The sequence below is a fragment of the Neocloeon triangulifer genome, unplaced genomic scaffold (assembly GCF_031216515.1).
Source record: "Neocloeon triangulifer isolate White Clay Creek 2 clone unplaced genomic scaffold, ASM3121651v1 ptg000001l, whole genome shotgun sequence".
Classification (NCBI taxonomy): domain Eukaryota; kingdom Metazoa; phylum Arthropoda; class Insecta; order Ephemeroptera; family Baetidae; genus Neocloeon; species Neocloeon triangulifer.
In genome coordinates, this window is record NW_026775544.1 from 10,816,089 (window position 1) to 10,839,751 (window position 23,663).

At 36.0% G+C, this 23,663-nt stretch overlaps 1 protein-coding gene across 3 annotated transcripts in view; it reads right to left on the reverse strand.

Moving 5' to 3' along the window:
• LOC132195798 (ets DNA-binding protein pokkuri) overlaps positions 1–23,663 on the reverse strand; it is a 37,963-nt gene that overhangs the window by 3,397 nt on the left and 10,903 nt on the right. Inside the window, exons 1-2 of one of the 3 annotated variants that reach the window (XM_059618011.1) lie at positions 12,643–12,837; positions 375–693 (exon numbers count right to left, since the gene is read on the reverse strand). In XM_059618011.1, the coding sequence (XP_059473994.1) occupies positions 375–693; positions 12,643–12,660 (337 nt within the window). In that variant the 5' untranslated portion in view covers positions 12,661–12,837. Of the gene's footprint in view, positions 1–374; positions 694–5,692; positions 5,885–12,642; positions 12,838–23,663 lie in introns of those variants that run through there. The other 2 variants (XM_059618019.1, XM_059618027.1) reach the window with 2 other exon arrangements.

Consider the following 23,663-nt stretch of genomic DNA (forward strand, 5'->3'; position numbering starts at 1 on the left):
AGATTCAAAATCATGTTAAAATTGTTTCCCACTGAAAATCATCAATTTAAAAAAAAAAAAAAAAATTATTGCAAATTACAAAATAAAACCAGCTTTATAAAATTCACGATTCTTTTAACTTGTGCTCAACTGTTGTGAGAACTCTCAACTCAAGCGGGTTCAAAACGCCGAACAAATTAAATTTTGAAAACATGGTGTGAAGCCTGTCTGCTTAATTATGACTTTCCGAGTGAGGGCTGTTGCCATAAAACTCGTGTGTGTAGGAAAACAATTTCTCTCTCGCGCGCCTATGACGTAAGTGGCGTTGTTATTGAGCCATAAATTAACTCTCAAGAGAGACGTATTTATATAAACGCGTTTTCGAAAAAACTCACCATTCATCTGGAAGGTGTCGGCGTCGAACCTGGGCAGGTCGAACTCGCGCTCGCACCACCTGAGGAAGGCGAGCACGTCTTCGCGCGACCAGTGGCGCGGGTCGGAGGCCAAACTGGAAGGCAAATGCGTCTTGAGGTCGAGGCTGGGCTGCTGTGAGGACGACCCATTGAACTGGGACTGTTGCTGGTTCTGCTGGCCACCGGGGAAGGACAGGGGGTAGCGCCACAGCAGGTCGGGCGAGAAGGGCAGGGGCAGTGGGATGCGGTCCATCACGGCGGCAGATGGGAGCTGCAGACACGACGGGGGCAGTACTTTCATCTGCAACACAAAAAGCCGCAATCAAAATCAAAATTCTCCTGAATAAGCAAAACGTTTGAAACGGTTTAATTTAATAAAATTTCCAAAAATTTTAATCGTATTATTTCTCCGAGTGCAATTTTTGCTAACTTCTGAAATTCAAAAAGTTACAATCTTGATCAGGAAATCAATAGAGGATCAAATTTTTTAGTTAGTCCTTGTTTTTAAATTACTCTGTTAAAACAGCCAGCAAATGATAAAATTAACCGTTTTCGGCCTATGAAGAGATTAAAATATGATTTTCAATATTTGCCGCATTGATCGTTTTCTCCTTTTGTAAATTTGTGTCATTTTGATCGCAAAGCCATTAGCAATCCAAATGCTTTTTGCTTTAAATTGCCAACTTGAACGGGGGTGCGAGTCACCTTAACCTTGACAATATCTCCAATTTATTCCGAAGTTTGGTAACGACTTTGCATAACGTCCCGCAGAGGTGTCCTATCCGGTCGCTTTGCGCTCGCTGCTTTGCATTTGATTTTTTTTACGTTCCGGAAGAAAAAGCGATCGGAAAAAAGGCATCGGAGAAAGAGCGCTTCCTGGTGCTGATAAATGAGGCGTCGGATTGGAGAACGCCCTCACCCGACCCCGGAAGAGTTTCTCTTTGGCGTCTGCAGCAGTTTAAGAGTGTGGAGGTCACACACACATCACCATAGGCGCTCGCGAGCGCGCGTGTTCAGGAAGGCCGCGGGCTCTGCCTTGCTACACAGCGCGGTGCTCTTTCTCCCGCCGCCGCATTATTGTAACACATCCTACGAATCCGTTTCGCGAAATCTGCTTCCTGATCGCGCGAAAAGTAGTGACCATCACTAGGAAGTGCACAGCGCTTGCCAAAACGCGACGGGCAGATGAGTTTCCTCTTTTTTTTAGCAAAGGACCTCCATTACATCTTCCTGGTTTGAGAAAAATTACAACAACTCGAAAGGGAGGAAATTAATATAATTATATAATTAATATATTAATAAAAAAGGAAATATAAATGAATCTCTCGAAAGTTTCTTACAACAATAAAAAAAAATTGCATATTTGTTTGCATGTTTTCCATTTTCCTTTAAAAATATATGTTCTATGTTCTTAATAGTTATTTTATTTAAAAAAAAAAAATCAAATTGAAAAGGCAAAATAAAAAGTTTTCAAATAATTATAATTATTTATAATCATGTTTAATATTTTAATTATTAAAATTTAATTTTAATTTTTTATCTTGGCATATTCAATTTTATTGTTTTTCTTTAATGGTTTTGCATTATTTTTTGCTAAAACCTCAATTTCCTCTTGATTCTCACTGGCAAAAACCAGCTTCCGTTTGACTTTCGACTCATCACTCGGCCTTTTATTTCCGATCACGCCATTTTTTCGCTCTCCCATTCTTTTTCTCCACCAGCGGCGCAGAACAATGCCGGGCGAAGCTCTTCTTCTGGTCAAAAGCTAGGCAGGGCAGAATAAATTTCGGCGCAGGGCGAAGGCACAAGTGCGGAACTGGAGGCGGTCGAGTATTAAATAAGCGACACGGAAATGAATCTCTCACAATTGTTGAGCGCCGCGCTGAGAAAGCATTGTTCGCCGCGGAGAAAAACGCGCGCGGCTCCCTATGGGAAGGTAAAGGTCAAAGTGAAGTGTGCGGAAATCCGGGCTGAGAATGCTTTACAAACGCACACCTTGCTTTAAATGGCTCATCGTCTATAAAAAAAAACAATGCAGGCGGGAGGGTTGCCATTTAAAAGGGGAAATAAATCTGTATTTAAAAATATACCAAACTGAGAAAGAATTTAATTTGCAAAATAAAATAAATGTTAAAATTAAGTTTCTATTCTAATTTTAATTTATTGAATATTAAAAAATTAAGTTTTGATATCTGATTAAAATTTTAAATAAAATAAAACTCAATTTAAATAAATAATAAAATTAATTTACTTTTAAAGTGATAAATTTAAAATTTTATATTCTTCTGTTCAGAAAATTTTCAAAAAATGAATTTTTCCAAATTGAAGAGTAAATTGTTGCAATTGGCAATGGAAATTAATGAATTTGAGGCCGTTCATGGTGTGTGTGTTTTCGCCGAGCGCCCTTCTTTATCTTATCGCAGGCCCTGCCCTCGGTCTGCTACTGAGAACATCACTTGATGTAAATTTTCGAGCTTATCACGCGCGCGCGACGACCGACGCATATATTCAGCCCTTTCTTTCTCTCGCTCGTTTTCCTGCTTGCTGCGTCAACTCGATATGCAAATAAATAAATATATATAGAGATAGTGCAGGTCGTCGCTGCGGCTTAGGAAATGGGAAGTACGTCGGAACCGCACGGCTCATCACTTTTCGCGGCCATTGTCTTGTTTTGCGCCGTGTTTTGTCAACCGAGAAAGCTTCCTGAAACAACTTTGCTAACCAGGGCCAAATAATATAATTTAGATTAAAATTAGGAAATAAGTTAACGCCAGATTATAGTAAAAATTTAATTTTAACTTTTCTTATATCCAATTTCCTTGATATCTCTGTCAATTCTAGTTGAAATTTATCTTTATAAAGTCTGGACATATATTTTTGCACGACAGCAATTTTTTTTTAACATTTTCATGGCGTTACTTAAAATTTGATTAATGAAGACTCACTTGATATGTAAATTTTCATTTAAATCTGATCCGAATCTAAAAAAATTTCCAGATCCGTGACAAATAAAAATTTCCCTGTTCTCTCGACCCAGACTTTTATACTGATAAGAAAAAATAACGCTCTTCCTGCCTATCAGCTAGATAGGCTGCCGATTTGTCCGGAAGATTATAATTATCAACTGACGCCTGCAGTCTTGACAAAGTCCGAAAAGAAGATTTCAAGCGAAACGCAATAATATGCTGTTGTCCACGATTCAACAATGCAACCGAATTACTTTATTATTTATTATTCTCGATCATCGGCAAGGAGGTCAGTGACTTGAGTGTCACGTTGTTTGGTCACCAAAAGGCGGCGGCGGCGGCTGGGCGATGGAGGAAGAAAAAATCTCGCGGGAAGGGGAAGGCCAAGGTCTCGTTTTTTGCGTGCGACGCCCAGCGGGAGTCTGTGCAAGCTCCGAGATTCATCTTTTGCGCCCGACAGCGTCGAAAATTTATATACGCCGAGACGACTTTTGTTTTATTTTCCTGCACAGCCCGAGCCAGTTTGCCTCCGCCGCCCAATTTATAATTCGCCACCAGTCAGACCGGCCGCAGGAAGGTTTGCAAAATTTGCACGCAGTAAAAAGATGAAGCGGAATTTTTCTTAAAGGGAAGACATCGATTTGTATGAAAATTGTGAGAGTACTTTGGAGAAAAAAAAGTTATGATGTTTCTCTAAAAAAAAGACAATTTGACATTTGCGACCACTTTTTGTAAAAAAAAAACCTTAATACCAAATCTTCAAGCAACGATTAAACAAAATATTAAATAGTTAATATTGTATTATTAATTTTTTTTAAGTTCATGACATTGTAATCTTTCCTTCAGCTAAATAATTCAATCCAAATTAATTTGATATTTTTATAAATTGAAATTTCTCCCTTCAAAAAGTTAAGGATTAATTTTCAAAATAAAAAAAACCCTGAAAAAATTAACTAACAGTCTAAAACTCTGCTTCTCTACTTTGATTGGTTGAAATTAATTTAATTTCAAGTTGGAGTTTGAACTCAGTATTGCTGATCGCGGCCAGAAAGAGAAAAGTCCAAGTCTGACGATTCGGTTAATTGGACGCCAGTTGACCTTTTCGACCGCGGCTGCCTCTTCGATTGCTACGGCAGGTCATGTTCCTTTTTATTACAAAATTTTCCTCGCACAAGGAAGTGGTTGCACCTATAGCAGCAGCGATTTCACAACAAGTGCTTACACAAAAGTCGGAATGCGCGATTATTGAAAAACAAGCAACAAGAAGTAGTGTCACCTGCCTGTCGCGTTTCTATTATCGCGGCGCCGACCGGAACTGACTCAGATTGCATTAATTGCGAAAAAAATGTAGAGCGTATTTTTCCGATTCATTCTCGCGCAGCAACAGGTGCGAATCTCATCCGGAAGGATTGTTATTCGGCGGCGAGTGTGAAAAATAAAGAAGAGCCTGATTATCGCACCAGTGCTAATTTAATTTGGAGCGATGTGGACAAATTACGTACACTGCGGAAGAGTGATGAAATAATTTAATTATGGGAAGTTTGCGAAGTAAAAAATGATGACGTTTCAAAATCAACATGGTTAATTTTGTTACATAGTTTTGAAGAGAAATAGTAATGTGGTGGAAAGGAAAGGATTTTTAATTTTCGCCGAAGTTGACTCCGAAAATTTGTAATTTGTATTTAAACTAAGTGAAACATACAAAAAATAATTTTTTTTAGCAAAATCTGCCTAAAATTGGGACTTACAAACAACTTTATGAGACCCTGTTTTACTTTTTTTTAAATAAAAATTCATATAAACTAAACCAAATTATTATTCAGTGCTAAAAACCCACCCTTTTTTGAACAAAATTTATTGATTTGAATATAAATGGAATAATTTATATTCAATTGAAGAATCACTTGTTGTTGAATTACTTCCTTGAGACTGGTTCTTTCTGGCTTTGGCTGTGAAATAGATTTCGAAACGATTGCCCTTTCGTGTTGTGTTGGGTGGGTGGTTTACTTCCGGCTGCTGGTTTTCCCCATCAGCAAAATATTATTATTTAGGAAACAATTTTGTCTTATAAATATAATTATTTTAGTCTTTAAAAACTTTCAGAATTCTAAAGGCGCGCAGGGAAAGAGGAAACCGCGACATTCTTCCTCATTTATACGATTTCTCATCATTATATTTCCGTTCGCTTCGCATTATTTTCTCTCCACAACTCGGGGCAGTGCAGGGGGAAGAAGAAGAAAAATCTGTGAGCAAGCAACAGGTGCTGCACCTTTTCCTCGGCGCGTCTCTCTCCTCCCGCGCCACCCCCCGAGATCAGATTTTTTTGGTACTCACATCAAATCGGGCGCGGGATGCTGCGGTAAAATCCTTTCTTGCTGAATTCGGCACTGTCGCGATTGTTTTAAAATCAAAAGAGCATCGCACGTTCACACCAATCACACGAAACACCTAAGCAGCAACAGACATGCCGATCTGCCTGCGCCTCTCGGCTCTGGTCTTGGTCTCGAAGCGTACTGAAAAATCTTCCGAGCCAGCGCAGCCAGAACCACCTACTCAGACGGGCCCTCCCCCCTCCCAGACCCACCGGCACATTATATATTTCCCTCTCCCCCTCCTCCTTTGCTTTAAAATTATCGTCCTCGCGAGCGAGCGAGCGAACAAGCAACTCGCGGCACCGCGAGTGACGCAAACTCTTCCCATCGCGCCTTATTTCCTTGTCTAGCACCGCTTGGGCTAAATTCGTCTCTTTATTTCCACCTCACTCTTTTATATAATAATACATTACCGAGACGAGATTCAAACTTCCGGTCTATCAATTTTTTTTCCGAAGGAGCGCCTAGGTAGAATATTTATTTGCTACATAATCAAAATAATTAAGGAAATTTTGCAATAATTAAGACCTTTTTGGTACTACTTTGAAATTTTGAGACTAAAACATTGCTTTTTACACTTTCGTGAAATATTTTAATCTTTTACTCTTATTTAATTTCATTTCCATTATTATTATTATTTTTTATTTTATCACCTCAATTCTCTGAGGAAAACTTTAATAGAAATTTAGTTTTGAATTTAGAAGAGTTGTAAACTTTCAACTGGAGGTTGCTACAGATGCACAAAATATCACTAATTGACTATTTTTATAAAATGTCATTTCAGACTCTTTCGCTTAAAAACAAATTTATCTGGGAGCTTTTTAACAAATATATGTCTGTAACCTTTCATTGTTGATATAAAAAAGCGACTTTTTCCATGAAGCATTACTATTATTATTTTTCCTCTCGATTGTGAAGAGAGAAGCTCCTCTCCAAGTGTAGGTTGCATCAATAAAAATAACGCGATGAACTAACCGAGAGAGGCCTGAAAACACTTTCACTAATTGCACACTTTCATTGCCCCGCGTCTGTCTCCGCAGTACTTTACCAACCGCGCACGTTTTGTATGCAGATGCCGTTTGACTGGATCATTATCTAATGTGTCACCGCAAGATTATTCCCTTTTCAGGCTGATTAATTAATTAATCAACTGCAATGATGAAAAACTTGAACTAACTCATTTTAAAAAAGGTTCCTGCGCTGAAAATTACTTAAAAATTTTCCTTCCTCGTCTGCGTTTTTATTTACGAGTGGCTGTGAATTGGTTGCTGAGGGGGTCGGATCAGGTGCAGTGATTTTCCTCCTTCATCCGGATCGCTCTCCGCAATCCCGCCGCGTCTGCATACCTGCGCGCCGTTGGGCTGCTGCGGCGGTAACATCTCCGAGAGAGGCGGCAGCAAAAACCTGAGCGCTACAAGGCCACAACCGGAAATTCCAGGATGTCTCCCAAAGGTGGATTGTGATCCGATTCGAGCGGCAGCAGCCACGACGAGAGCGAGAGAGGAGGTGAAAAAGAGAGAAAGAAGAAGAGAGGCCGTAAAAAACTACCACGGCTGCAGGTGCGCCCAACACAAGAAGCGGCCAGAGTTGCCTGAGCATTTCCTCGTCAAATCTCAGATCTCATTGTCAGCACAAGCGATTATTGATTAAAAGATGTTTAAATTATTACTTTTTCCTCAACGTGAAACTTTTTAAAAGCATGTGGGGAAAATTGGTAAAGTTCTTTCCTGCGATAAACTTTATTGGACTCCAGAATTTCAATCAAAGTTATTGCAATTAATTTTAAGTCCAAAACGCCAAAAAAAATGCTTTGAACTGGTAAAATATAAAATTTAGGAGAATTTATTTGAAAAAAGGTGGCTGAAATAAAAGGTATCATTGTAAAATTAAACTTTTAATGTAAATTACTTAATTAATTTGTTTTTTATTTTTTAACAAAAAAAAAACCCTTGACTAATCAATTTAAATTTCAAGCCTAATTTAAGATGTTCTCTATTTTTTGTTCTAATTATAATAAATCATAAAAGTGGATTTGGAAATTTGCTTCAGTTTCATAAATGTTGAAGTTCTCCTGCGCGCAATTACGAAGCATCTGCCTGGAAATCATTCGCTCACGTTGGCGCAAAACCGATTCGGAGAGGCTTGCCAAAAAGCTCATTGTAATTGCAAAGAGCAAAAAAACGAGCTGCTGCTGGATATTCTCTCTGATACATGCGCGCGCGAGAGAGAAAAACAGGCTGCATGACGTCAAAAGCCGCGGCTCGGAATTGAAGACACATCAGGCCTATTTTTAAAATTGGACAAGGAGGAATCACCGGCGAAAAAATAAAAGACAAGAAGTGCGTCAGAATATATCAAGCTGCGAGCTAATCGGAAGTGGCGAAGCGATGTGCAATTCGCGGATATGTGTTTCATCTGTTGTGGCTCGGGTGCCGCGCGATGTGTCACCCCGCAATGATTAAACTGAAGACCTAGCATCATTTTCATAAACGTCACGTTACCCAGACGATTTAAAACTGTTTCACAATTATAAATAGTACTTTAAACAAAACCGCAATATATTAACAAAATATAAAGGACATTTGTTAATCTTCATTATTTGTGATTCAAATTTTTGTTTTTTTATTTTATTTAAATTATAAGGAAAATTTCTAATTCTCTTAAAGTTTATTTTTTATTTTTAGTCAATTCTGTCTTTTTTGGCCTCTTAATTTTGGAATGATTTCCAAGATTATTAAAAAAATCTGTCAAATTTTATATGAAAAAAATTTCTGCTAAATTGTTACATGAAGAAGGATAAATGAAAAGTCATAAATATAAAATCTGCATTCCCATTTTAATTTATTCATTTAAAATTCATAACGTGGCCTAATAACCTCTCCATTCTTGCAAAACTTAAAATGATAAAAAAAATTTCTATTTGTAATTTTTCTTTCTTTATTTTATAGCTTAAAAGAATAGAATGAAAATATTTTTAGCTCATAACAGTACCAAATTTTTGCATGAAATGAACTCCTGATGAACATCACGGTTGAAAAAGTGATCATGAAATACAAAAGTTGAGAGTGTGAATTTCGATTTGCATAAGTGATGTGCAATATGGGCAGCGAGTTGGGTAACAATGCAAGCGCTCGAGCTGTAGCAGCGCCGTTATGCAAGAAGCGAGTTCAAGTTTTAGGCCAAAAGTAAAAGTGGTCTTGTTAGCGGCTGATTTGGTTGTGTGTGTGTCTGCGTCCTACTAACGCGTGAGCCGCCGCAAAACAATAATATGCCGCGGCATCTGCGATGCTGCAATATGCCTATTTCCTTTCATTTGTCCAGAGCCTTTATTTTTGTGCCAAACGACACAAAAAAAAACGCCACTTTCGCAAGGCCTGCGCATCCTCACAACATCGAGCCAAACACAAAAAAACTGCTGCAAATTTATCTAATTTTTTTAGTTAAACATTGCTGAGGAAATTTGAAATAAGATATACAGAAAAAGCAGAAGTAAAATTTGCTTAAATTAATAAATAATTGTTAATTCATTGTAAGTACAAAATTAAACTTCCTAGGAATGTAGGAATTTATATAATTTCAAGTAAAAACTTAACTATTACAATAGCTCTAGTGGGTAAAAAAATTTCTTTTGACTTCTGAAATTCATTGATTTTTAAGTTTTCAGGAATAGTGCGAGATTGAAAAATACTTATTTTTTTACTTCAAATCTATAACATAAAATTAAGAACTCATATCTGTTAAATTTATTGCGAATTTAAATTAATGTTGTTTGCACGTTTTGCAGCAACAAAACAGAGACTTCCTTTGAAAGGCACACATTTTTTGTTGTTGACGCTTCCTTTTCATGCTGATTTCTCGCAATTCCATTTGACGCTTGAAAGAGGAGCCGGGCATGCAGCAAGTGCGCGCCGAGCAACATGGCGATTTTATTTTTATGTATCGCTCTTTCCTGCGCGCTGCAAAACTGCTGAATCGTCCGTCGCTTGCAAAAAGCGCAGTGTGTTTTGCGGCGACCATACCGGAACTCATGCACGGTGGTGAGACACACGGCAGCGTCTCTCACGACAAAACACACAAGAAGACACTTTTTTAATCAAAAGCATTAGGAAAAACTGCTGCGAAGTAAATAACCAATTTTGAAAATATAAAATCTTAATTTCCTAATTTTTCTTGAAGAAAACTTAATGTTTACCAAAAATGAAAATCCTTTGAGGAGAAAATAAAAAGCTTCTTGCTAACACCAAATGCAATTATCTTAATTGACAGAGAATCTTTTTTTAATTTGGAGGCAAAACAATGATGAGTTTTTATATGTACAGTTTTAAAACTGCTGCGTGTGCCAATAATTTTGCACAAGAGACCTCTAGAGAGAAAATTGCCCTGCCGTTTCGTGGTTAATTAGGTTTTGCAGGTTGCGGAAATAAATAGGGCGTCTCAGGAGCCGCTTGTCACCTCCAAAGAGCGGCGCTCCTTATACTTTTCAAATGCGTGTCCCAGTTACTTGACAAATTGTGAAATAGGCTCCAATTCATATCTAAGCGTGCTCGCACCGCACAGGTCACTGCGTACAATTTTGAACAGCAATTGATGCTTTTTTTTGAAGAAAAACATAGTTATTTGATTTTAAAATAAGTAAAATTTAAATAAATAATATAATAATAAATAAGGAAAAATTGGGATAAAAATTAAAACTATTTGTTTGTTTGCATATATATGGAGTTAAATTGTTGAGAAAATAGAAGGTTTCATCTTTCCTAGCTGCTGATTAAAACAGATAATTAGGTGTAATTTAACTGCTGAAATTTCCAAAGTTAGAAAATTTCAATTAATTTGAATTTTGCGCTTCATTCATTGTGCATTTTCAGTTCTTTTATTGCAAGGTTTCAGGTAATCGCTCACTATAGACTAAGGTGAAAGAGAATCAATCGTTCTCCCCAAAATATTGAAGTTAAAACTTCGAAACGGTCAAAAAGTCTAATAATATCGTTTAAAGCCAGAAATTTTGATTCCAAAGTTCATAAAGCGAAAAAAAAAGGAATTTTTTTTATCACCCTAATTTTTGAGCAGATTAAAAATTGTCTATTTTTTCAAAACTTAATATCATCTTCAAGTTTTTAATGAATTTTTCAACTCAATAGTGGTAAAAAGTTAAACAACATAAAATAAAAATCTTGAAAATTTCCACCGAAGGATTTTTTTGTCAAAATTATATATTTGGAATACATGCAATATTTCGCGCAATATGAACTTTGGAGTGAATTAAAAAAAGACGGTCTACAATTTGAAATATTTTGCGAGTGGAATTGGATATTGCAGCGTGTCATCTTTCTTTTGGATTCATGTGTAGTAAAACGAAGAGTTATTCGGGCTGCGGTGGCAAAAAGTGCCATCCATCCACATAAAGGTCTTTTTTGTTGTGCAAAAAAGGGTGCTCGCTCGGTGGAGGATGAAGACGCACTGCACAAAATGATAAAGCCTTTGCTTGATCCGTTCTCCGCGCATCGCTTCCGGACTCGCCGGTCGGCGGCGGCGAGACCAGGATGCGGAAACGCCGCCAGAAGCAGGCCGAGGCACCCATTGAAACAGCAGGAAGGAAGCGACGAGGAAAAGAAGGCGCCATGGCGCTGTGTGCGCATTCCATCGCCATAGCAACCACCGATAAAGCCGAGCTCGCATTTTGCACAAGCAGATTATGTGTGTGTGTGTATTGTTGGAGGCCAAAGAGGAATTTTTTTTCCGCCTGCACCAAGGGTTATATTTCATTTCTGGCCACGACACACAGACTCTGAGATTTCGCGACGCGGCGAAATATACATGCTAAGAGACATACTTTTGCATTATTCATCGGTTTTTCTAAAATGAAAGATATGATTGTGGAGAGTAAATGATTAATTTAATGAAGATTCCTCACCTTTTTATTTAAATTAAAAGATGAAAATGCAAAAATATTAAATGATTATCACAGAAAGTTTCCCTTCACATCAAATATTAATGTCGAAAATTTCCAAATAAATTTAAATTAGCCGAAATTTTGGGTATTGCACTGATTTGGTGAAGCTTGAAGAAATTTTCTTCAGAACGACTTTTTTGTTAGAAAATTCAAAAGCTTTCAATGAAAATTACTTTTGAAGATCAGCCTGATTTTAAGTAATTGATTAATTTTTTTTAAACGATCATTTGAAACAAAAAATAAAAACTTTCTTGCTCAATTGCAAATGAGAGGATAATTGACGAAATAATTTGTTTTTTCCCTCAAACATGCTGGTTTACAAGGGCAATTAAATTGTGACCTTTCAATTGACACATTGAATTATAATTTTTGTCAAATTTATTTAATTTTTTAATTCCTGTATTATTTTGAATTTAACCATGAAGTTTTGGGTTAAAACTAATTATAGCAACCCAACGTTTTTTATTTTAATTGTCTTCACGTGATTTCTTTCCTGGATTGATCACCAGCATTTTTTTACAGGGGTTTACAGCAAATGGTGCGAAAAGAATTTGGGATCTAAAACGTTTGGTTCTGCTCTTTGTCAGCGGCATCAAAGGGGAATAAAATAGAGAAGACGCAGACAGACGGACCATCGAGACAAAGCGTAATTCAGTAGATATATTTCTAAACAACAGTTAGATTTATATACACCCCGGCCGACAAGTCACGTGTTTTCCTGCAACTTCCGAGTGTGCTTGGCTGCTGGTTTATAAATATAAACCCGAGCCCGCTTTATTCACGAAAGAGTGCCAATGTTATTTTGACGATGCCAATGAATTTACAAAAAAAAAAAGAAGAAGAAGTTGCGTCGCTTCTTCTTTTTTTTTTAATAAATGAAGAAGAGACTCGGTGTTATTTTTAATTTGGACCGCGCGCACCCTTCACAACAGCCGAATAAATAACTTTGAAAAAGGGCTCACCTGTTCAGCACGTCGCATTTAATTCTGTCCCATGGCGGTGAAAATAGACCGGAGAGAGTCGGACGGAACACCAAAACCGGAACCGCTCCGATTTCGTTCGGACTTTTTTGCCTTTTTGTCACTGGCTGAGACAATTTAGCGCGACGAGCACCGAGACTTGGTGCACATTTATGAGCCTCTCCTCCGCAGACACGAGAAAGAATCCACGTTTACGTCATAATATTTGGGAGAGTGCGCAGTTGCCGTCTCTCTTCTCTTGCTCGCTCGCTCGCATGATAATTTGCCGAGCGAGCAGATGAAGCCCTCTTTCGGAGGCTGTGTTGCTGCTTCTTATCTCTTCTCTTTGTGCTCCTCATCATCTCGCGCTGCGTGCGCTGGCGGATATCCGTTTTCTCTACTCAAAACTTATATTATATGCTCAGCGCGCCGCTATCCAAATATCTCACAAAACTTTTCAGCCAAGATGAACAGACAAAAAAACTACTCACTCTGTCAACACAAAGAAAATAAACGGAATGAAGACAAATAAAAAATATATTGAAAAATTCCATCACATTTTATTGAGTGATTTTTATGAGATTTGAAAAAATCCTGTGCTTACATTATGAAATAAAAAACTTCTATAGCTTTTTACTTTTTGCAGGGATTTTCTATTCCCATCAAAGTCGTATTTTATATTAAATGATTAATTATTCTTCTTGATCAATACTAAAATTTTAAATTGGTGAAAAAAAAAGGGAAAAGGGAATTACAGCAAAAGAGACTCGGCCGCCGTGGTAAACCCATAATAATTTCTGCCTCAAATATATTTTGATCAAAGACTATTATTTTGGCATATGCTCCAATCAAATCCTCTGAACAAAAGAAACCAATTTTTTTGATGTAATTCTTGGCAAAACTTTAACCACCATTGCTGTATAAGCGTTATAGTAACAATATTGGAATGGCTTAGCACTTATAAACTAAACAATTCAAATTGAGAAAACGTTCAAATTTTCCTTTAGATTTACTCCTAATTTAATAGCAGGGGTAAATTTTTGGGATATAAACGCATGTTTGATTAAAAAATTAAGACCTAAATCAAATCAGTTCTATTTAATTTGCATTGATAATTGTGTCAAATAATAAAAATACAGGTCAATTTTAATCGAACAAGTTGATATAATTTAATTATTTAGTCTGTGATTTTGTCGGCTATTTGATCAAAAGATTAAATAATAATAATTTTAGTGTAGATTTAGAATAAATGTTTTCTTTCTTATTTGTTAAAATGTTTTCAAAATAAGAAACTAAAAATGGATTAAAATTTTAGATTTTAAAAATTATTAAAATTTAATTAGAAATAAAAATTTTATTATAAATAAAGTAAACACATTTAAAAAGAAATTCAATATATTTTTTTTTTCACTATAACTATAAAAGATATTAACATTTTCATATTTGGCTTCAAACTGCGTGTAAAATTTGCCCAAATTGTCAATGAAATTTTTACAAAAAAAAAAGTTAGAAAACTCTATTGGCTTTTTGGCCCTAAATTAAAAAGCATTAAAATTTTTAAATTAAGAAACCTACGAAATTAAAAACTCTAACAAGCAAATAAAGGTCCAATAAAATCTGGTGTTGTGGCGTCGCAGGAGGAACCACAGATAGAACAAAAAACTATTTAGCAACAGAGCTGTGCAATATTTTGGCGCTCGCTAATTTTAACCAGCGTTAATTGTTGGACGGTCCGTTTTTAGCCGAGGGCTGACACACGCAAAAAGCCTGTCAAAACACAAAACTTAATTTCGAGACACGCACAAAAATAAAATCAAAAAGCGAGATGGGAGAGAAAAGGTCACGCGCATTTATTTTAAAAGAAAAGAATTCCCGAGTCGCTTGCCAAAATCCGGCGGCGCTTCCTTCAAACTGCACACCTCGCTCAATTCTCTCGCTGACACGAGTCTATTTCGGCTGCTCAAGTTTATTTTCATTTGCATACGCGGAAAATCGAAGCGCGTGAGTCACCGATGCGCGCCGCCGCCGCTTTTAACCGAACAAGTTAAATGCTCTAAATTAAACAACAGTGCTTGGCAAGCGACCCATCGCTCTCTTTGTCTCTCGATTTCCACGTGCAAGGAAAAAAACCAACCAGAAAGAGGAAATGCGTCAAATTTTTTAATAAATCTCCGGCTGAGCGCGGAGAGGAGAGAAATCCTTGGATAAATAATATTGTAAAGCAACCTGCAGACAACTGTTGGATGCACCCCCCTATATAACTGAATCCACCATTAGAGTTTTTTTTATTGAACAGGCGCAGAGATTATTATGAGGAAAAAAACTTCCTTCTTCTTCTCTCCCCCACGAGGTGCATTTTATGGCCTCGACGCGCTGCTTTGATGCCACCGAGTTCACCATGCAGACCCCCTAACTGCAACCGAAACGAATTCCTCTTATCTGGAAATTCTCATAAATTTCCTTGCCTGCGCCAACAAAAAACACGTGCACCCCTTAAGTGGGCCACTTGAGTACGTTTTTTCACTTAATTTGGGCGTCTGGTTTGCAGCCTTTCAGCCCAAAACAGTTGCGATTCGGAGAGGGATGAAAATTATGTCGACTTACTTCAGAAACTTGTGAAAATAGGTAAAAAAAATATCAATTTTGGAAGAAGGGATGAGACAAAATAATGGTTCTAAATCAGAAAAGTATATTGAGAAGCATACCTTGTTTTTTTTCCGTGGTATAGGAAAAAATGTAGCCCATCAAATTTTATATCTGGTCAGTAAAAATCTCGATGGCCTCTTTTTTAGTTTTAAAGATATTTTTATTATAATTTAAAAAGATGCGTTCTCGGCAAAACGCGTTATTTTGAATTTTAACTGTTTTGATAAAAATAATGTGATTTTTTTGTGTGGCCATTTTTCTCAAAGAAGCATACCTCGGATTTTTTTGTGGTATAGGAAAAAATGTAGCCCATCAAATTCTACATATCTTTAAAACTAAAAATAAGGCCATTCTGAATTTCTCAGACCAGATGTAGAATTTGATGGGCTACATTTTTTCCTATACCACAAAAAAATCCGAGGTATGCTTCTTTGAGAAAAATGGCCACACAAAAAAATCACATTATTTTTATCAAAACAGTTAAAATTCAAAATAACGCGTTTTGCCGAGAACGCATCTTTTTAAATTATAATAAAAATATCTTTAAAACTAAAAAAGAGGCCATCGAGATTTTTACTGACCAGATATAAAATTTGATGGGCTACATTTTTTCCTATACCACGGAAAAAAAACAAGGTATGCTTCTTTGAGAAAAATTCCTTTAAAAAATTAAAATGCATTTTAGTGACCTTGACCTTTCACCTAGAACATTTTGATCCACAGAAAAGTTGTTCGGAATAAAAAGTTACCCATTACAGTGAAAACCGCATTGCTATAAACTCAATAGAAACAAAGATAAACGCAATTTTGTGTTTTTAAAAAACCCGGATTTTTCAAAAAGTACTCAAAAATTTTTAATTCAAAATTTAGTCAGAGACTCCTCTTATTGACCCCAATAACATACGTGAAAACTGTGATGATCGCGGCAACACATAAGTTCGTAACAATTAGGGGTCAATTGCGCTTGGCCTGCGCTCGGCCTGCGCTCGGCCTGCGCTCGGCCTGCGCTCGGCCTGCGCTCGGCCTGCGCTCGCCCTGCGCTCGCCCTGCGCTCGCCCTGCGCTCGCCCTGCGCTCGCCCTGCGCTCGGCCTGCGCTCGCCCTGCGCTCGCGAAGTAATATTAATCTTCCAAAATTTACTTTGATTTGAAAATAAATAAATTACTTCTCCTTAAAAGCTTTAAATAAAAATTGGGAATTTCCAATCATAATTAACATTTTGAATAAGTATTCGTCTAATAAAATGAAATTATTCTGACCCATTTAATGTAAAACGGAAAACAAATAAACTTTTAAATTGGTGATTCAGTGTTTGTCTGCTCAAAACGGCGTATGAAATGAATTAATTGGCGTTTCACATTTAATATTAGGTTGTCAGGGCATACAAATTGCGCCCCGCCGCAGAAAAGGCAATCATTACATGCAGTTAGGCGCTCTCGGGGAGGCAGCGCTCTCGGGGAGGCAAAAGAACCACTGCCCTTGACTGATATCCATTTCACGATTTTCCTCCCTCGCATAGGATTTCAAGCACGCTCATCTCCTTTTTTTGTATTTTTTAAAGCCGACGCTGAAAAATATACTGCGCGCCTTTTCCTCTCTCTCCTATTTGTATGCATTGGAATGCGGGCCTGGTAGGGGACCTGACCCATCCACTGCGTGAAAGGATCATTTTTACGCCAACAGGGTGGAAGAGGGTGTTGAGTTTCTTCGGGGGCAGCTGCACATGTGCAAGCAACCTGTTTGTCTGCGCTGTGGAAAAAACGCGCATGGGGCCCTCCTATGATATTGTGCGTGTGTGAAATAATAAAGCACTGCCTAATACACAAGAAGGAGGGAGGATCGTTCTTTCTAAAGTGAGGGTTTTTTATTTATTCCCCAGCAGGTGATAAACCACTAAACAGCGCGAAACTCAATTACTTGCGAATAAAAATGATCGCAAGGTGGTTAAATTTTAAAGTATTTCAAGATAAAGAAAAACCATTGTAAATATTCCAGGCGAATTGATCAGAACACGGCGACCTCTTTTGCAGCCAGGTAATTATACAGTAGGCAAAAGAGGAAGCCGAGATCTCATTGAGAAATTTTCAATCTCCGGTCTACAAATGAAAGCTTGCAATTAAAATTATGTAATAATAAATAAACTCAAAATCACTCCATCTTGAAAACAGACCATGGGAAAAGTAAAAAATCCCATCCATCTGCATCCATCTATGAATAAACTCAATTTACTGAAAAATTAATTATAGCAATTGATCTTTGGCTTAGATATTTGGAATATTGAGAGATTTTGCAGACGATTTAAGAAGATAATGTAAGCAGATAATTTTTTTTTAAATTTTTTATCTGGTTGTCAATTAAATTATAAAAATACTTTTATTTGAAAATGAATTATAATAAAAAGAAAAGAGACTTTTGCAGGTTTCGCAGCTAAAATATAGTTTCTCTTCAATATTCAGTTAAAAAAGAAATGCAAATAACAAATCCTACTTTAAATTTGGAAAGGAGAGGAGTTTTTTTCTTTCATTGGTTCGATATTTATTGTTAGTCCAAATCAGGCGATTATATAGTTAGAATTTTGTAATTGTTTGTTTTAAGTGATTTTACAACTAATTTGGAAATAGATTGCATTTCAACGCCAAAGTAGGAGACTTTTGAAAATAACTATTGCTGCTGGGTTGTGTTTTCAAGGCAGAAAATCCATAAAAAACTATTCAGTTTTAATTTTCATACTGCACGCTTTAGACTTGAAAAAACCAGCTCATTGGAAATTAAAATAAAAACATCATATTAAAAAAAAATGTATCACATAAATTGAAAGCAAATATATTTATATATATTTATTAATTGATCCACACTGCACTCAAAACCACTCAATTTGTATAAGTTGCTATATTTAAGAAGGACAATTTTCCAATTTTAAACTTGAACATAACAAATAACACATTTTCCATTTTATTTATTGTTTAGATCAGTGCTGGTGGGATACGTCTCGCAATTTAGACTAAGTTAAGAGTAAGTCGATTCATTTTTTTTGTTTTTAATCTTGTTTTCAAAGTAAAAAAGAAAATGAAAAGTCAAAATAAGGAGGGATACTCTGCAATTGTAAAAATTTGATATTTCTAGCTCTAAATTGAGCATAAGTGGAAATATTTAGAAATATATAAAATATTGATAAATACTTTTGTATCCCAAATTTGAATTGCATAATCGAGAACCGTTTAAAAAATTAACTCCAGAGCTGGCGACCTTTCTCGTCACTTAAATCATGGGCTGATCAAATGCACTGGCTTTCGAAAAGCGGCACTTATAGTTTAATGATTTGCATAAAACGTGCACGCATCTCTTTCTTGATCATCTGCCGAAGGGGAAAAATTAATGTTGTACGCGGAGTGTGGAGTGACCCAGTTGAGCGCGAGTTTTTCTCATAAGTGAAAGGAAAGGGTTCATCTGCTCTCTTGCAGCGCGATCGAGGTGCACTATGATTTTTTTCTCGTGCGAAGGACACTCTACCTCTCACTCGCCGAAGTTTTTCATTTCAGGAACTGCAGCGCGGCAGAAAGATATAAACCAGCAGATGAGTCTGCCTTTGGTATTAGTCCGAGAATTACATCACGCGCGTGTGTGTGTAATTCTCGGCTGCTGGAAACATCACACATCATGCGTTTCCTCTCTCATTTTAATATGAAGAAACGTCCTTTCCATCTCTACTGAGTGATGCTCAACAATGACTGCAGAGGGAAATCCACGATTTCTTTGCCTTGTTAAAAAAACTAAGGAGAATTAAATTAATTTAACAGTGGTTTGCTATAAATTTGCTAAATAAATAAAAACTGCTGCTTTTGCCATTATTATTGCGGTCAAATATTTTTTCCATCAATTTCATAATTATAAATTAAAATATAATTTTGAGAAATGATTTAAATTATTAATTTTTTACCTCGCTCTCAGAGTCATTAATACTAAATGTTGGAAAAATATTAAGATTGTTCCTGGAATTTATAGATCAATTTAAAAAAAAAAATTGTCACTTTATATGAATAGAATAAATCAAAATTCTTCAATATGGAACAAAATAGTAGGCCAAAAATTTCAATGTTTAGAGTCGTTTTTAGAGGTTATCTTTATTTAGTCATTTGAAGAATTGAATCCAACATTAAACTGTAAAAATACAATACATGACGTATAATTCGGCTATCTAAGATGTTTTATACAGGTTGCATATTTTAAAGGGGCACACAATTTATCATTCTGACCTTTCACCACGGTAAACGACCTTTGCCCTTAAAATTTGGTCACCATTAAGGTAAGATAAAAGATACCTTGCTTCATTATTAACTATTATTACTATTAATAATAATAATAATTAACTCTAAACTAGTAACTAAAGAAAATTAAAAAATACTCTCTAAGAATTATAATATGACAGCTGTTTTAATGAACACATCATATTTCTGGCGGAAAAGTCACGGAGTTTAAAAAATTTGAAATTTTTCTTCACTTAGGTATTTTTGAGGGCCTTAATATGAAGCATTATGTTATTTATTATCATGAAATCCTAATATTAAAAAATTGGCACGATTTTTAAATAAAAAATGAAAAAAAGTTAGATCTAAACTTTCTCAAAAAATTTTCTGGGTACCAAAATGATCCTCATGGTTTAAACTATCAGTTTTTGTGGAGGATTTTGCTGCCCTGAGGTGGTTCCATCCTCTTTAATAACGGTAGCGAAAATCCTCTCCTCATATTTTATTTATCTTTTGTAACAAACATTCTCACCGCCTGTTTATATCCCCATAAGAGACAAAATTGCATTGTTGTATTCAGGGCTCAGGGTGCATATCAATAAATAGAGAGACTTCTCAGGTTAGACGATCCAATAAAAGAGCGGATTATTTTCTATTCCTCAGCGAGGCCCAAAGTTGTTATATAAAAGGCCGCGCGCAATAGAAAGTGGTTTTGAATGTGAGCACCCTTGCGATGGGCGTTACCTTTGATGTCGGCGCTTCTTTGTCGCAAGAAAGGCTTAATTTCTAAATCTGTCAACGGCAGAGAACGTCATAGAAACGTATACAAAAATGCAAAACGTCTTCATTCCCACGGTTTGCACATCTTCAGAGACAGGAAGAAGAAAAAACCTAATTGTGCAGCGCCGGTTAATATTATGATTTTCTCAACGTTCGAAACGAGACACACCTGAGCCGACAACCCTTTACTTTTCCAATCTCGCGATCGAGTTGTCTCTCTCGCCGATGAAATAATACCTGCGGGCTCTTGTGGGGCATTGCGCTACTGTTGCTCTCTCGCTCATGTAAAAAAAATATATATATACGGCACACACACACTTCTTATTATGCAATCGCGCGCGCACATGTTGTATTATTTCTTCCAGTGCCCTCGTTGCATACAAGGCGTTGCCCACAATTTTAAGGAAGTTATGGTGTGCAACCACAACGCGCACACTGACCCACAATCTATCCTGCTCTATTCCTCGGGCGCTGAAATTCAATATTTTCACCGAACGAGGAAAAAGGAAGCGGACGTTGAGCAAATTCTTGTCATCTGACAGCAGCAGCGAGAGGAAATTTACCAACTCTGCCTCAATCTGGGTCATCCCAATAAAGGTTGACGAAAAAACATCAAATACCGTTGATATTTTTTATTAAAACAAAAAAAATGAGGGAATAATTTTAATAGCGTTATTTTACTTTATGAAATTAAACTGTTTTTACTTTTCAATAAAATAAGGAAAATTTTGTGTTAAAAGCGATTTATACATTATTCCCCATTTTCACTAAATTATACTTTAAGTTTTTAATTTATTAATCAATTTTAATTTTATTTCAGTTTTGTTTTTAATTTGCTAATAATTATAAAGTATTTCATTCAAACACTTTCAAAATGCAAGTCGTATATTTTATATTTTGTTTAAATTAGACTTTAACTTCACTTAAGAGGTTTTGAGGTTATAAAAATTGATAATGTAAATAGTAATTAACTTAAATTCAGCCAAAGAATATGAATTTCTTTAAATAAAGTTAATCAACTCTTAAAAACATTTCATTTCAGAATATTTCTTTCATCCCATCCGAATTGCAAAGTTTTAAGTTTTATTTTAATTTTATTATTGTCTCTTTGTATGCAGCAGACATCATAAGGCAAGAGGATAATAAATGTAATTATTTCTAAGTATTTCAAATTACCGGAATTGGGTACAGCAATATTTTCTTAGTTGGGAAAAACAATTAAACTCTTTTGAAAATACTCTGTACAAAAGAACAAAACTTATGAAAAATCCGCATATAATTTTAATTTAAATTGAAAAATATCATTCTTATTTAGCCGAGAAGGGAAAATAAACAATTCTTGCGGAGCTTTTTTGACATCCTCATGGTCCTGGCGCAGAGTGTCGCTCCCAAATCCGTTTCGCTCTTTTAGAACAATTAGAGCGGTAAAAGCTACGCTTAATGGTTTGCTAATTCTTTCGTGTCACACCAAATAACGAAGCTTTTTTCGTCCTGTTTGAAAGGTTTGAATTGATTTGCTTGGAGGAGTCGCAAAAAGGTCAATCACTCAACTTGAACTACCTTCCTTCCTCTATAATCCATTCACTGTTCTCAATTGCGGTTGTTCCAATACAAAAAATTGCTTCCTTCCAACTATATCACCTGTAAAAACGCCAACGTTGAGCAATTGAATAAATATGCAAAATTTAGAAGTTCCAATTTAAACGGACTAAAGAGAACAAAAATGTGCATCTAATTTTTATTGATCTAAAGATTTGAAAAATATTATACAATAATTCAATTAAAAATTAACAAATAGTATTATTCTTTAAACACATCAAAGGTAATTTAAAAATAAAGTAAAATTAACATTAATTCTCAATCCGTTTCCATCCTCATTTTTAATGATTTATGTTCATTATCAGGGATAAGTACAAAAAGTAATGAAATTGCGCAAGAGTTTTATTCTGCCGGGCAATCAAGCATGACAACATATAAGAGGCTGCAAAAGACGACGACCTGTGGCTGCAGGATTTGCATACGCACGCGGCGAGATGCGGTGCTTTACTCTCAATTGAAGTGTGCAATGAGTAGGTGAAGTTATGAAAGTTCTCTCTTGTGTGATTTAGTGAAAGTGTTGCAGAGATAGAGAAGCAGGGCCTGTTGGTTCATCATTCATTTGAATCGTTATCGGAAACTTGGTCAACGCGTTTCGTGTAAAGAGCCCGTCTTGTAATTATTGTAAGAGGAGAGTGTATTGTGCATGGAGAGAGGCTGCCCAGGAAGTTTATGAAAACACAAACTTCATATCTCAAACTAGTTTGCGTTGCTCTCGACTGAGGAAGTAATTATTTATCACAATTAAAGTGGCTACCACAAAGCCAAATTCTCCTGAAAATTCTTATTCCTCAGACTTCTTGATATTGCAGTGTTAAAATTATAAAGACTAATTTCTTCTAAAAATTACCCAAAATTACCTACACATGTTTCTTTTTTAATCATAATTTAATTTAAATTGGAAAATCTTGCAAATTTTATAAACTTTCATACTTTTTTTTATTTAAAAAAATGAACTGTTATTTGAAATTAAGAAATAATTTTAAAACTTAATTTCAATTTATTTCAACTTTTTTGGAATCACGAAGTTCCATAATTTTTTCTACAATTGTATTTATACCTTGCTTGGGAAATAAACACGTTGGTTGTTTGTGAATTGAAAATTAAAGCGTTGAATGAAAGCTGCCGTGCCTATTCTTGGGCACGCATGGAAAAAATAAAGCTTTTTATATGAGGCGCTGCAGCGGCTTGTGTTTCATCTTGTGCCCCTTTTCTTTGTTCTCTGCCGTTGCATCTTTTCCGTACCTGCATCAGGGTGCGCAAAAACCTCAACAGACACGACCTTCCCTTTGTCATGTTTATACGACTGTAGTTTCTAAGACACAACCTTGGTGTAAAAACTCCCAGGGGACCAGAAAAATAACAAGAGCAGAAAAATTGCGCCTGCAATAAAATGCCATAAATTTTCGGAAATAACACCCTTGTAAATGTATCAATTGTCACGCCGTCAAAGAGGCCGATTTCTTAAACTGACAACCAATATTTGTAAACCGTATGTGAACATTTTAAAAATAGCCATCATTATATCATGCTCAAAGGAGTCTTATTTTCATAAATTTGAATTAAAACGTTCGACGTTTTTCTGAATTGAAAAAAGGTCAAAATATTTGCGTTTTTTGTTGATGTAATGTGAAAATGGTTAGTTCTGAGGAAAAAAAGGTGTTTTTAGACAAATTATATGGAATAGGACGGAATTTATGATTTAAAAAGAAAAATATATGCCTGCAAAGTGAAAATTTTTATTTAAAAACACTTTATT